Source organism: Gnatocerus cornutus, chromosome 4 (assembly GCF_029298725.1).
Source record: "Gnatocerus cornutus isolate USDA-ARS CGAHR chromosome 4, icGnaCorn1.1, whole genome shotgun sequence".
NCBI lineage: Eukaryota > Metazoa > Arthropoda > Insecta > Coleoptera > Tenebrionidae > Gnatocerus > Gnatocerus cornutus.
Genome location: NC_142236.1, coordinates 609,745 through 624,936, shown reverse-complemented (window position 1 = coordinate 624,936; position 15,192 = coordinate 609,745). Strand labels below are relative to the sequence as shown.

At 37.4% G+C, this 15,192-nt stretch overlaps 4 protein-coding genes across 6 annotated transcripts; 1 reads left to right on the top strand and 3 right to left on the bottom strand.

Moving 5' to 3' along the window:
- Positions 1–2,515: 2,515 nt before the first annotated feature.
- LOC148175686 (NADH dehydrogenase [ubiquinone] 1 alpha subcomplex subunit 6-like) lies at positions 2,516–3,343 on the bottom strand. Its single transcript, XM_088033901.1, has 2 exons — positions 3,238–3,343; positions 2,516–3,191 (listed from the first exon to the last, which is right to left on the bottom strand). Exons 1-2 carry the CDS (start codon positions 3,341–3,343, stop codon positions 2,947–2,949), a joined length of 351 nt encoding a protein of 116 aa, XP_087890027.1. The 3' UTR covers positions 2,516–2,946.
- On the bottom strand, positions 3,278–4,949 carry LOC148175685 (innexin inx7-like). 3 transcript variants are annotated; one of them, XM_088033899.1, is made up of 5 exons: positions 4,723–4,949; positions 4,428–4,676; positions 3,875–4,378; positions 3,407–3,826; positions 3,278–3,348 (listed from the first exon to the last, which is right to left on the bottom strand). In XM_088033899.1, the coding sequence occupies exons 2-4, from the start codon at positions 4,668–4,670 to the stop codon at positions 3,431–3,433; spliced, it is 1,143 nt and encodes a 380-aa protein (XP_087890025.1). In that variant the 5' UTR covers positions 4,671–4,676; positions 4,723–4,949; the 3' UTR covers positions 3,278–3,348; positions 3,407–3,430. The 3 variants fall into 3 exon arrangements, with proteins under 3 accessions (XP_087890025.1, XP_087890026.1, XP_087890024.1); XM_088033900.1 differs by lacking the exon at positions 3,278–3,348 and having other exon boundaries at positions 3,366–3,826; positions 4,723–4,786; positions 4,850–4,949; XM_088033898.1 differs by lacking the exon at positions 3,278–3,348 and having other exon boundaries at positions 3,366–3,826.
- Positions 4,950–7,289: 2,340 nt separating this feature from the next.
- Positions 7,290–10,060, bottom strand: LOC148175684 (innexin inx7-like). The gene is made up of 2 exons (XM_088034629.1): positions 8,966–10,060; positions 7,290–8,624 (listed from the first exon to the last, which is right to left on the bottom strand). The coding sequence occupies exon 2, from the start codon at positions 8,587–8,589 to the stop codon at positions 7,384–7,386; it is 1,206 nt and encodes a 401-aa protein (XP_087890755.1). The 5' UTR covers positions 8,590–8,624; positions 8,966–10,060; the 3' UTR covers positions 7,290–7,383.
- Positions 10,061–13,675: 3,615 nt separating this feature from the next.
- Inx2 (innexin 2) lies at positions 13,676–14,851 on the top strand. Its single transcript, XM_088034309.1, has one exon. The coding sequence runs from the start codon at positions 13,676–13,678 to the stop codon at positions 14,753–14,755; it is 1,080 nt and encodes a 359-aa protein (XP_087890435.1). The 3' UTR covers positions 14,756–14,851.
- Positions 14,852–15,192: the final 341 nt, after the last annotated feature.

Below are 15,192 nucleotides of genomic sequence, written 5' to 3'. Positions count from 1 at the left end.
TTAATTTTATCTTATCAGTTTGATTAAAAAATTGGTTTTTCATACTTCATACTTCTTCTGGAAAAGCGCAAAACTTTTTTTTCAAGAACACGCTGTATACTTACATATACAGGGTGTTCAAAAAATGGCGGACCAACTATTCACTACGTGAATCTTCAGATAATAACTAGTAGCTAAATTAAGTTTTTCAATTATTGAGTGCTTCGTTGGAAATCTACAGCCACTTAAAGGGGCGCTAATTATGGCACAAATTTTTCCTTATAATGAACTCAAGGTTTACAAAATTCTACTAGAGTTCATGTTTTGGGTGATATTTACATACCTAAATGCCTTAAATGCCTTAAATGTTGATGCAAAACGTTATTTTGCACTTTTAAAATTAAGCTCAAAAGCGCCAAATTAATCTGGCAACATTTCACTTCAAGAATTCAGTAATTAATTGTTGCCTAGTGCCTGACAATGACCATTTTTTTTAGAAAAGTTAAACATTTTTTAGGTGTCACAAACTAGAGGAGTTTATTTCTCTAATCATACCGACACGTGATGGAAACAGTCGAGAAGCAGTAATTAAGAGGCAGTAAGGCTTGTGAATTTCCTAACTGGCAAATTCCCTCCAAGAATACTTTTCAACGAGTTTATCAACAGGTACGTGAGACGGGCCGATTGGAACCAAATTTATCAGGATCATGGAGGACCCAGGACTATTCGCATACCAAGAAGAGAACAAATGGTTCCTGATCTACTTTGTGACTTTTACTGGTCAGGTGTTATCAAAATTAATTGCAATAGTAACCAATAGTAACCAATTACATGATTTATTAATAATTGTAACTACCAAAGTGTTGCTCTGGTCTCAAAATTATAGTCCTAATAATTACCGAAAGAATTGAACACTGTTGCCGTTTTTCGCAATATTTAACGTTATTTTGCTCCCTTACAAAGCTTCAAACAAAAATTTTAAACAGCATTTCCAATTCACAGCGTCTTAGAGTTTGACGTTCTTATCAGTTGGTCCGCTATTTTTTGAACAGCCTGTATTATTAAAAATTCTTTTCCTCCATCAATCCCAATTTTAAGATGACAAAATTGTTTATTTAAATTTCGTTCTTCGCATATAAATTTTATAAGGATCGGTAAAGTAATGTAATACACAAGATCTGGTTTTGCATAGAAACAAAACGTTTTTTTTTTATACTTTATGTCATTATTTTACACATTAAGTTACCCAACTTTTCCGCATATTAGAAATTTTGGACATTTTTTTTCTTCTGGACTAACCGTGCCTAATTTAATTATTACCAAAACGACATAAATAACAGTAAAAATCAAATTCCGAGAACTGTCTACGTGATCGCCTGTGGCTAAAATGCAACGAGAAATTTAGGCATTTGCATTTTGCTCCGTTATGTCCAAGCAACGAAAGTTTTCCCAGAATTACCTTCATGGGCTAATTACAGGAAGCCTGTAGCTAATTCATTACGAGATCGTTAACAGGGCTATAGTGAAAGCCAGTCATTACGCGCAAGGTCAATTCGATAAAAATTAAAAATTGTAACAGCGGGTTTATTTACCTTTCTATGAATTCAGCCGCAAATTGGCGTGACAGGTTTTTGTGCGATGCAGGAAATTCGTCCATTTAAATTTGACAGATTAATAGCTTTGTATTGTTAAAATTTTTAAATCAGCTTCTGTGTTTCCATATTTGGGATTCACAGAAAAATGGTGGATGCGCCATTTTTTGGGCGGAATCTAACATTTTCTTCGCAGTTTTTTAGGATTTGATAACTGTCTTAATATCTTGCGCAAATGTTTATTTCTTTTATTTTCATTGCTCCTTTATTGCAATTCACAGAATCCTCATCACTTTAATCCGTCAAACTATATAATAAAACATCCAAACCAGTAATGCAAATCGCATTGTATTAATAGAAATGACGTTTTTTGCAATAAACCGCCAGCAATAAATTCCACGCGTCGTTTATTACTAATTAAAACGAACAACAACTGTTGCTTATCGTCTTTCAATAATAATCAAAAGCAACCACCAAATGAAAACAAGAATCTCTTTGTTCCAACACCCACCCACGCTCGTTCATCTCGCAATTCTGTAAAGTGGCGACCACTAGAGGTCCATCTTCAACTAGTAGTTCGGATGCGCCATCTGAGAGAGCGCTGGTGTTACCTTTGGAAATTTAAAAGCCAAAAAGGCTTGAGGAATGCAGATCCGAAGAAACTACGGAAGATAAGAACGTCTGTTCGCTGTTGCTAACTGGATACTAACATTGCGGATGCCGATTCCGAACACGACCTGTGGCGATGGGAGAAAATGGAAAATTGCGAGCGATGCTTTCAACTTTTGGATGCTGAAAGAACGAAAGCTCTAATTTGGGTGGATTAAGATCTTGCGCAATCTTGACCTGACAGATTCATTAGCCGCCGCTCTGAAGTCCATTAATTAGCATGATTACCATATTTTTTAATTAGTGCTCAATCTACTGCACTTTTTTCGTCCTCATGTTTACTGATTAATGCAAATCGGAGGTGAGAAAAAACCTGTTTAGAATACCCAGTAGAAAATCTACTTTTTTATTGGCCGTAAAATAGACACTGAATAATGTTCGCCATCGTTGGTGGTGATTTATACAAATTTTTCTGCCTACCAGTTTTACCTTCTAATGTATTCTTGTGTCAACCACCAGAGGCCATCATTTATTTCAATTTCCTGAGGTGTTTCCCACGGAGGAATTAAAAACGATCCTAAACTCGGCTTTTAATCAAATCGCCTTTCTTGATTGTAATTGATAGGTCGAACCTCTTCGATTGATAGCTTCGAGTATCTAGATCGGGCATCTCATTTAAACTAATAACATTAATTACTACACTCGGAATTCTTCACGGGTTGAGAGGTGTATAATAAACCTTTTGGTTAAAAAACATTGCGACAGTTTACTCGTGACCTTCTAGGAACTTTGAAAGAAAACCCTTCGGCTTCACCTCCACGGAGTCCTTATAGTAGTCCATCAACGTGTTCTTCTGCTTCCATTTATTGACAGTTTCTCTCAACTCCATTTGACCCTTTAGAATAAGCATGTCGATCACACGAATATCATCAACTGGATCGTGTTTGCGAAACTCCTCGCGCAGCTTCAATCTCAGATCACAAACTGTTTTGGGAATGTCGTACTCTTTCACTGAAAACAAGAATAAAAACGGAACGAACCCACCAGGAGTATCAACGGATGTAAGGGAGCTGTCGGTACCACGCTTTGTACAATTTCACAGTGTTTTTCCTCGCTTCCTCGCAGGTTGGAGAGAGGATGATTCTGACTTTCTGCGTTGTCATTTCGGCTGTCAAAACACGGATGTTTTTACAAAAATACTCTATTTAGTTACAAGTGTTAAGTACAAAGTCATGTTCGGCTCCTCGCAGTCAAAAAAGTGGTTTTCGCTCCTCCAAATCCTCCGTGATGTTCATGAAGATCGCCTTGAAAGTCATACCATCCACGTTCTTGGATAAGTACCTCAAAAACAACCAGTCCGAGTAAGTACAGTGCTTGATGACCATCTTAAGATGCCACGGGTACAACCGCCCCCCCAGCAAATGTCCGAAAACCAACTGGTTGAGTGGTAGACAGTGGGCGTACAAGAGCAAGCTTAGAAGCCGCCACAGTAGAATAAGACATGATGCCATCAACAGAAGAACGAACCAGAACCAAATAAACGTGAAGATCTTCTCGTTGATGATGTTCAGAGCCATGACACAGAGAGCGTCGTGGACTTGGATGGAACCCGAAGGACCGTACTTGTGGAAGGTGCACTTCGTCAACTATTAAAAGAAGAGCTGTAACCACAATGAGGGTTTCATTAGTGTTACCTTGGGGAAGACGTCGTTCAAAACTTGCGATCCGTTCACCCACAGCTTCGGCCCGAGCGTCAAAAACTGGTTCCCTAAGAACTTGTTCGTGACGTAGAACTGGAAGACCACATGAACCACGTTGAGGATTTCGCAGAAGATGAACCACCGCGTCCAGGATTTGTGGACTTTGATTTGTTCCAAGAACACGTTTTTTATCCTTCTGATACACGCCTCTCGTTTCGCTTTGGTCGGGATGGGGTGAGAATCCCCTTCTATTTCCTTCTCCAGAAGGGCGAATCGGGAGTTGTGTAAACCCGCGACTAACTTATACATGCAGTTGTTCTCCAATTTCTTCCAGAAGATGTGGGTCAGGTAGAACATAGTGGCTTGTCCGAAGAGGAAGAACGGCACCCATTGGTAGTACGTGTGTCTTCGGATGGGTTGTTTGGAGCCGATTCCATATGGGAGGATCCCAGGATGGTACACATGGGCGTAGTGGAAAGACGGAGCGGTTTCGTCGATCTTAAAGGAGGCTTTCAACACTATTTACTTAGTTGCGTCATTTTCTTACCACACTGAATGTTGTGGTGAAGAAGCAAAACGTTTCAATAACGCGTTCGAATCCTGGATCCTTCATATCATTGATACATTTGATATGCTCGCCTATAAATTCCCGCGCTGTCACTAAAATCGTTGATATGAGGAGAATCGCCCATGTGGCTCGGTAGTGCAGTTTAAACACCCAATTATCAATGCAGACAGCGTCGAATTTTGGTTTAAAATGGTCTTTTACCGCATCAAACAGTGACAACATTTTGATCTAAAACTGAAGAGTTAGTCAAAGGAGAAGCAGCAAAACGACTCACCCTGTGTATGGAGATTGAAACCCAACCTAAATTACTTCATCCGAGACTAACGACATTGATATCACTACGCATATTATGATCAAATAAAGATAAAATTTGTTTATGGAAGTTAGATAAAAGACAGTACCTGTACACAAAGAAGAAGAGAGCACTGTGTTAACACGTACAACTATTGTGGAAATTTCTTTCCATATGTAAAGTTATCAGTGGTATTCTCCTGGAAATGCGATAAGCCCGGATGACACATTGTCGAGAATTTCTTTTCCTGTCGCTCAAGATAAAAAACCAAATACGTAATTCTAGCAAACAGACGCTGCTTGTGTTGGAAGAAAAAAAAGAGCTGACGTACATGAAGCTTGCATATGTTAAGATGATAAGAAAATGTGTTTTGCTGCGCTCATTTTTGTGCAACTGGGTGATAACAAATGTGAGAAGCTGTATGAAAAAAGGGAATTTTCAAAACTCCGGGGATTTCCGGGACTTCCAAGAGACCAATTTGCGTTGAAATTGCCAGGAAATTGCTGATAACGCAGGAATTTTGTTTATGTAATTGGGAGAGTTTCAAAGGTTTCTGAATTTACAGGAGCGCCGGATTTCCCAAAGATTCGATATACAGTCGAACTTCCACAATTCGAATTTTTCTACAACTCAAAATTTATTTTATTTCCTTGTGTTTTCCTTAAATTTCACATGTGATTTCTGTAACTCGAAAATTTTTATAAATCGAATTAAATTTTGCCAACATAACTAATTTAGGAGTTCTTTGCAAGAAACTGGCAAAAAGTTTTTGTATCCGTTCGTTTTTCAAAAGAATCATCAGTTTTTCTAAAATAATTTGAAAGCTGTGGCGTTAAAATTACGAGAGTACAACCCTTAACATATTTTTTCAAAAGCTTTCCATCATTTTGAAAATAAAAAAATCAAAATTTGTCTCTTACGAACTAAAATCTTGCAATCTAGCACAGTTAATAAGCAGACCAAAATTAGCACCTTTCCTAAATTTGATTGTTGTGGCGTCAAAATTACCAAAATTACGAAGTTTTGTGAAGAAAATCGGAAATTTTTGCTTGGTCTTTAAAATAAAAATTTCTAAAACTTGTCTCGCTTAACTTACCCATTTGTAATTCAAGGCAGAGTTAAAAAGCAATTCCAAATTAGTAATCTCCCCAAATTTGATTGCTGTGGCGTTAAAATACGAAATTTACGAATTTTAATAAAAAAAAACAAAAATTTTTGCTTCGTCTTCAGAATAAAAAAAAATTGTTTTGTTTGACTTACAATTTTGCAATTTAAGACAGTTAATAAATAACTCCAAATTAGTAACCTCCCCAAATTTGATTGCTGTGGCATTAAAATTACCAAAACTACAAATTTTAGTGACGGAAATCATAAATTTTTGCTTCGTCTTAATAATAAAAATTCCTAAAATTTGCGTTTTTTGCTCTACAATGCTGCAATCTGGTAGAGTTATTAGTTATTATACATCAGCGTACGCAGAATTTTTCGCAGATTCCAAATCTGGGATTTAAATTCAGATCCGACTACAAATAACCGAGTTATGGCAGATTAAAGTTTTGAAAAGTTGATTTTTATTTTTTCTCATTTTTCCTAATTTTTAAAGTTAAATATCTCGGAAACTATTAGAGATATTGAGATGCGGTTTGCGCTATCGTTTTTCTCGGCTCATTTTTCGTTAGAAAAAGTGCTTAAAACCCCAAAATTCAACAGTAGATTTTTCGCGAAAAAAAAAATCCGACTCAAACGATGAAAATTTTTCATTTTTTTTTTATTTTTGACCATAACTCGTAAACTATTTGTCCGATAGATCTCAAATTTGTCCACTAGATAGATTTTGAGCTCCTCTTTCGACTGATGTGTAATTTAATGCTATTAAACGTCATTTTCATTTTGAAAACATTGATTGAAAATCACCATAAATGATGTTTCCAAAACAGTTTTTGGCCAATATTTCGTTTATTTATTAAGCAAACTCAACAAATTTGGGTCTTATTTTACGCAGAATTTTACGCTGAATTCAAAAACATTAATTTTTGTCAACAAATAACCGAGTTATGGCCGTTTGAAATTTTGGGTTGTCGCCAGAGGGCCAAATTTTTGAAGGTTCAAAACAATTCTTGCTCGATATCTCGGAAACTATTTCAGATATTGGAATGCGGTTTGCGCCATCGTTTTTCTCGCGTTTTTTTACATAAGAAAAAGTTCTTTGATTTTTCTGCAGTCGAAATTTGCAAATTTTCGCAAAAATTCATGACTAAAACTATGGCCAAACTTCTGATATCGATATCTCGCTTATTTTTTAGAGTAAACTTAAGTTATTACATTGTTATTACACGACTCAAAAATAGTAATTTCCAATTAAAAATAAAATTTTAAGACTAAAAAAAATTGCATCACTTTTTTATTATTTTAGCTGCAACAATGACTTCTATTTAGTACACCCGCGTGATAAGAAACTGGTTTATGGTCTGTTAAAAATAAATTATTGCTTTACCTCCGAAGCGATAACATTCTCACCTGTTGTGATAAAAATTAGGTAAAACAAACACTTTCGCGTACATCAAATTTTATTAAAAGGCAAGCAAGTACAAAACGTACGGTGACTAAAAGACTAGAATACGAGTAAAATATCAGATTATCACATTAATCAAACTTGCGTGTCTTTTCGAGAGTCCCCGTTTCTTCGTCTGCGAAATTCAACAGCGGCTTCTTGTTCTCCTCGAGGTCTTCGGCGAGCCCCAAAAACAACTCTCTGAAAACCAACCCGTCCATGTTCTTCGCCAAATATTTTAAGAACAACCAGTCGGTGAAATCGCAATGTTTGGTAACAGTGAGGAGATTCCAAGGGTTTAGTTTCCCGGGGCAAGACGTCGCGAAGACCATCTGGTTGAATCTCTTGCTTCTTGCGTGGAGGGTGACTGTTAACAGTCTCCAGAGCACAGCGAGACAAGAGGCGGCGAAGAGAATGATGAACCAGAACCACAGAAAGATGTAGATTTTTTCGTTGATGATGTTGAGGGCCATGACGCACATCCCGTCGTGGAGTTGGATGGAACCCGAGGGACCGTACTTGTAAAAGATGCATTTCGTTACCTTGGGGAAGACTTCATCAAGAGCGGTCACTGGTTCTTCCAGTCCTTGATTTACCACGTCCACCCCCAAGTGGAGGAATTGGTTACTTAAGAACTCATCCGTTATGTAAATTTGCAGAACCACGTTGAGAACGTTGAGAATTTCGAAGAAGATTAACCATTTCGACCACGACTTGTTGATGTAGATTCGTTGGACGAACGCGTCTTTGACTCTAGTCATGATCTCGTCCTTTTTCTCTTTCGATGGTATTTTGTTGTTCTTCACCTCGACTTCTTTCTCGAGCAAGGCGAAAGCTCCCAGTTGTAACCCCTCAATCAAACGTCGAATTCGACCACCTTCGTACTTCTTCCACAAGAGATGAGTCAAATGAAACATGATCGCTTGTCCGAACAACACGAAAGGAACCCATTGGTAATACGCGTGTCTTTGAATGGGTTCAGTTGAATTAAACCCGTACGGACCCACACCAGGATGAGCCACGTGTTCTTTCACCACCATGTCGTCTTCGTAGTGTTTTACAACGGTAAATGTTGAGGTGAAGAAGCAAAAGGTGTTCATGACGTGTTCAGGGACACCTTTGTCGTTGATACATTTGATGTGTTCTCCGATGTATTGTCTTGAGGTTACCAAGATGGTGGCGACGAGGAATATAAGCGTTGTGAGGCGATAGTGCATGCGGAAGATCCAGTTGTCGATGAGGTATGCTTGCGGTTTGATTTTGAAGTTCTTGGCGATGGTTTGGAAGGTGCCCAACATTTTCAAGCTGAATTCGATCAAATTCCAGAAGCTTCCTAGAAGATGTTAACAGTTACGAACATTTCTTCAAGTTTGACAGGCACAAATGTTTACAAATCTTTATATCTTCGTAATCTTAAACCCGAAGAAAGTCAAAACAATTTCCAGTATTTGTTTTCGTGATAGGAATATGTATTTAAGCGATAAAAGCTATTTTCAACTTGTCTCACTGTATGCACCTCTAAATTCCGTTTAATTTATTTATGAATTGAATTGTACTTAATTGCGATTATCTTATCTCGGCCAATAAAAGAAATTTTATTTATGACAGCTACTGTTAGTTTAAAATGACAAAAGATGAATTAGAAGGTAGAGAAAACAATAAACTATAACTTACGATCTTCCAGTCAGTAATCCGACACGATAAATACTTCCAAAGAATAATTACTTAACACAAATTAACATATTTAAGTTAATTGTCAAAGCAGCCACACGAGTTCTCTTAAAGATCCTTTAATAAATGGTCTTGCTCGCTCATTGAGTTGGACCCTCAATTATAAAGTTCAGATAAATTTATGTCACCTTAAGCCTGCGCTGTGTGTTCACAATGAAGTTGGTTTAATGAGTTTGATAAGATATGAACAATAGTTTTCAACAATTATTGGTTCACAGTGCAACGCAAGGAAATCGTAATGAAATTCAGCGTTTTTTCTTGAGGAAATATTGACACATTTTCTTATCATGAATAAAGTGGTAGCCAAACATTGCAGCACTATCAATCGTGCATCAAAAATGCATCGTTCGTAAAATCTTCCGGGTACACAAAAATTTTCCGAGAAAACACAGGCGGTTTGGTGGGTTCAAACTAGATTACTGGAGGCGAACGATTTTGATTGAATTAATTCGACCTGCTTTCCCTTCGCCTTTGACCGCGTCCGAACGACTACAATAAGATGATAACGAATTGATGTCACAGGTCGATGACGTTTTTAGTTAATAAAGGCAAATATTTGATTTGATGATTTGTGAGTGTCGTAAATTAATTCTGGAACACTGCCACGTCGTAAATTCCGTAAAATATTTGTGAGGAAGCATTGGTCACGTTGCAGCCACTGAAAACCGAAAATCCTGAAAATGAGTGTAACGAATATTTTGGAATCCGGTTCTGTCTGGCGTGTAACTCGTTTGTATGTAAAAAGTGTTCCGTGACCCTAATCCAATGAAAAAGTGTTCAAAGCTCGTTTAAAAGCTCTCAGCACCAATAGCAGTGTCGACTCCTACTGTTGAGATTCTTCTAATCGGAACCGCATGTTCTCTTCTTTGTGAAGACGTCTACAATTCCTGGTAGTGCGAGCGGCGGTGTCTGCAAAGAGGCCAGGTTTCTTCGGGAGGTCAGGGGCGGCGGACGAGGCACTGTTGACCGCTAACAGAGGTGACATTCCAGCCTACCGTTCGCTGAACTGTCGTTAAATTCTCCAAAGCCACTGAATCTAAAATTTGAAAAAGACGAACAACCACTGTCTGATTTTATTACAGACTTTTAATTGATGTTATCGTTCGGAACCTCCGGGTGTCCATCTAAACAGTAGCCCGAACGGACACAGCATAAATTCTTTCGATAATCTCAAGCATTCGCAGCATGTCGAGGTGAGAATCTTGCGAGAAAACTTGGACCTTGAAATGGCTTGTCTCTACTCAGTATTGTAAGTAACCCCTTTGGAATGCAGTTCGATCAATCCGGGTAGCTCCAGCTTTGTCCGATGTTCTGTTGAGTCATCTGATATTGTGGTACCGACCGGATTGGATTCTACAAGATGGAATCGAACGAAATTGCCGATTTTTTCGCGGCCTTATTGAAAATTACATGGTGGTTACGACTTATTTCACTTGATTGGGTTAGTTGGCTGTGCGTTCACGCCTGTTACTGGCAGGTTTTCACAGTTATTCTTCACGTTGTGTAATAGATGATAGGTTCATTATCTAGGTCATTTTCATTCAAAAAACTTGACGCGTTCGCGTGAATCAGACGAGATTTTAACAATCATTTAGAAAATTTGTCACACGTTCTAGCAAAATCTAATTATCTTCACTCACTCTAATCAAACACAATATCTATGTTATTTATTAGTACCTAAGTGATTGTGCACAACAATTGTTTTTACAATTTCCAGAAAAACCTCGCGGCACTTTTCAGGTAGGCACTGCACATTTGGGATTTCTTTTAATACAAAGAAAATGAATCAGCTGAAAAGAGGAGTGTTTCTTGTTTAGTCATACAGCGAAAAGCAGGTAGCCAAAGTCTTGTTTGAGGGAACAAATTTAATTTGGTTTCCATCGTATTATTTCTTCTTATCACAACACACAATACAAATAATAAGATCTAATTAAAAATACAAGTGCGTAAGAGAAAGGAGATTGTCATCATTCCACGCAATTAATCTTTGAAATCAAAATCTACGGACTGATTTCATTCTTATAAAAATGAGTTGTGGGATTCGAGGAAGATTGCAAAGTCTTCAATTTAAACTATCCAAATTTTAAGATGTAAAATAGCACGAAAACGAAAAGAGCTATTTACATGCGCTACCCTAAGAAATTTATATCTTGGTTTTATAAATATTTTTGTTCGATTTTCGAAAATCTTATTTTTCGTTATGAAAATTTGACTTAGTAACGACGCTACAAAACAAACCGATTGGCGCAAGAAAAAATTCAATTTATTAATTAGCACGGCTGTAATTTTGTTTAAACTTTTAAAATTTTGGCGATTTGTTTTTCTTTCGCCTCAGGCAAAGACGACCCATTTATATTACCCGAAATGGTGAAGAAATGGCTTTAGTGGGGTTTTTTGTTTTAGTAAACTTTTTGTTTTTTTTTTTGTTTTGTATGTCTTTATTTTTTCTTGCATTTTTTTTTCATTATTCACTGCTCTCCAAAATTAATGCAAAATTGACTTCCTCATTTTAAAAATTTCATAGCACTAAAATTACCAAAATTACGAATTTTAGAGGATCTGGGAATTTTTTGCTTGTCTCAAAACTAAAAATTCCTAAAATCTGTGTCTATTGCTTTAAAATTTTACAATTTGGTGGAGTTAATATACAACTCCAAATTAGTAACTCTAAATTCCATAGTTGTAGCACTAAAATTACCAAAGTTTCGAATTTTAGTGAAGGATGTGGGAACTTTTTGCTTGGTCTCAAAACTAAAAATTCCTAAAATCTGTGTCTTTTGCTCTACAATTTTGCAATTTGACAGAGTTAAAACACAATTCAAAAATAGTAACTTTCCTAATTTTCATAGCTGTAACACTAAGATTACCAAAATTTCGAATTTTTTTGGAGATTATGGGAACTTTTTGCTTGGTCTCAAAAATAAAAATTTAACTTTTGTGTCTTTTGCTCCACAATTTTGTAATTTGGTAGAGTCAAAACAGGACTAAAAAATAGTAACTTGTTCAAATTGGATAGCAGTAGCACCAAAATTACTAAAATTAATTAATATTAAAATTAAGAAATTAATAAGGATCTGGAAACTTTTGGCTTCGTCTCAAAACTAAAAATTTCTGTTCTAAAGTTCTAAGTTAATTCTCGACTCAAAACTAGTAACTAGTTTTTTCAAAGATAAAGAATTTTGTGATCCGATATTAATAAAACTGAAAGACATAAAGTCATTTATTTAGTAAACTTTTTATGTTTTTTTTTCTGTATTTTTTTGTTTTGTATATCTTTTTTCCTTGCATTTTTTTTTCATTATACACACAAAATTGACTTACTCATTTTAAAAATGGCTTTAACAAAATTATTGGCGATTCACACCAACTTGACGGAACTTTAGTTTCAAAGAGCCATTTTCTAGGACAATCCGAAAATGCAAAACTAACTGATGCAGCAGCATTCTGCAATCCTTTCAGAACTAAATAGTTTTATTTTACTGATTTAACACAGATGTGGAAAAAATCGCTAAGGAAGAAATTAAAAATTTAATTGGCTGTTAGCCACGAAAAATATTGATTGTTATCAACATTCCAAGAGATAAAACACTGTGTCAAGGCCAACTGTCAAAGTGGAAGTAAAACTCACAGCAATCCCCACTTTTGTTTTATGCATTTTTGGATCAAGCGTGTTTTTTTTGAAAAAGTTTTAATTTTAAATTGTGATAATTGCTTTAATAAACAATCAAATATTAGAGACCAGATCAGGAGGAATTTAGTTAATTTGTTAATTTTCTGCCGCAGTATTTATTTCTTTTTCATCAGTTTTATTACTATTTCCAAATTCCTCTCGATCACACACCTGAAACTCATTTTCCTTATTATGTAGGCAAAACTTTTATTTAAAAAGACATCATTTCTTTTCAAAAATATGTTCCTCTTTTTGTTTGTGGAATATTTGTGCAAAGAACTTTGAAACTGCTGCAGTATTTCTTCTCCGTTATATTTTATATAAAATATAATATATATATATAACGTTTTTATAGCCTTTTTGGAAGAATTGGAGTCTTTGAATTGCTCTTTATCCTCGTTTTCTAGCATTTTGGGTTCTTTTGATTAGTATTCTGTGAAATTTTTTGTACTTTTCGATCTTTCGTATAGTTTCTTCTTCTTTTTTACTTGTTTTCACGTGTTCTTTCCTGAAATGAGCCAACAAAAGTGATGACAAAAGTGACAAATACTTGCATCAGCGGTTTTTCCAAGTTTGATAGTAAGAAAGGCAATAACAATAGGCAATCAATTTCGATATGATCGATAAATTTCGTGGTAAAATCGATGGTTCCGTGCTAATTGTTGCATCTCCCACGAGCGTCCATGATCCAACTCTGTGTGCACTTTCGACTCTTTCGAACAAAGAGAGAGTCTCTCTCCCTCTCAAAACTTTTTTCCGTCTTGTCGTCCCGAAACGAGGCTACTCAGCGCACCAATCACATCACGCCATCCCTCCTAGGCTGTTGTGCCCCCCCAAGTGCAGCCGACAGAATTCTAGTGTTGCTGTAGTAGCTCGCAGCGTACAGATAAATACACAGTAGAAAGTGCCAGCAACAATTAACCTGTTAATTAAAGCAGCAGTGAAAGAGTTTGGGTGTCTAGTGCGGGCAATAAACTGCAAACATGTTCGACGTGTTCGGCTCCGTCAAGGGGCTGCTGAAGATCGATGTGGTGTGCATCGACAACAATGTGTTCCGGCTGCACTACAAAGCGACCGTTATCATCCTTATAGCGTTCTCGCTGCTGGTAACCAGCAGACAATACATAGGAGATCCTATTGACTGTATTGTGGACGAAATTCCTTTGAATGTGATGGACACGTATTGCTGGATCTATTCCACGTTTACGATTCCCAACAGGTTAACAGGACGCGTGGGGTTGGATATCGTCCAACCAGGGGTGGCGAGTCACACCGACGGAACCGACGAGGTCAAGTACCACAAATACTACCAATGGGTTTGCTTTGCACTCTTCTTCCAAGCCATGCTCTTCTACGTCCCGCGATACCTATGGAAAACATGGGAAGGCGGACGCATCAAGATGCTGGTCCTCGACCTCAACTACCCCATTGTGAGCGAAGACTGCAAAACCGACCGCAAGCGACTCCTGGTGGACTACTTCATCACCAATCTTCATATGCAAAACTTTTACGCGTTCCGCTTCTTCATCTGTGAAGTCCTCAACTTTGTCAACGTCGTCGGACAGATCTTCTTCATGGATTATTTCCTAGACGGCGAATTTAGCACTTACGGCCGCGACGTCCTCAGCTTCACCGAGATGGAACCGGAGGAACGCGAAGATCCCATGTCTCGGGTGTTTCCGAAAGTCACGAAATGCACCTTCCACAAATACGGTCCTTCAGGATCGGTGCAGAAGTTCGACGGGTTGTGCGTTCTGCCGCTCAACATCGTCAACGAGAAAATCTACGTGTTCCTATGGTTCTGGTTCGTGTTCTTGTCCGTTTTGTCTGGATTATCCCTCTTGTACAGACTGGTGGTCATCTTCATGCCAAAAGTGCGGTTATACTTGCTCAGAGGCAAGTGCAAAATCGCCCCACAGAAAGAAGTAGAGACCATCAATAGTAGATGCGAGATCGGTGATTGGTATGTTCTGTACCAGATGGGTAAAAACATCGATCCCCTCATCTTCAGGGAGATCATATCGGACCTTTCGAAGAAACTCGAAGGAAAAGAGACTGTCTAAGTGTGTGCCTTTGGACTTGTGGCATGCGTACGTGTGCCTTTCAACAAAATTTTATTATTTGATGGTCGATTTACCTGCTGCACATGAAGGTGATTCGTACATTCCTTGAACAATTCCAAGGACCAATTCTGTGATGACAGAAAAAGACTGTGCAAAATACGGCCGCATAGGCTGTGATATTAGCATTTTTCGCTTAGATTTCTAGCTCAATATCATTCCCAAGAATATACTCTTCCATATCTCGCGTCCTCAGCAATAAATGAACAAGCCAGCAGAGACGTTTTCGCCGCTGGCTGTATCTTGTACACTCCTCAACAAACAGCAGTGCAGCGGGCGAAATCGCATTCTCTGTGATATATCTGATTATATGCTCTGTTTTATATCCCTTAGAGTGTAGTTATTATTAATCGAATAATTTAAATCATGTGATTTAGGAT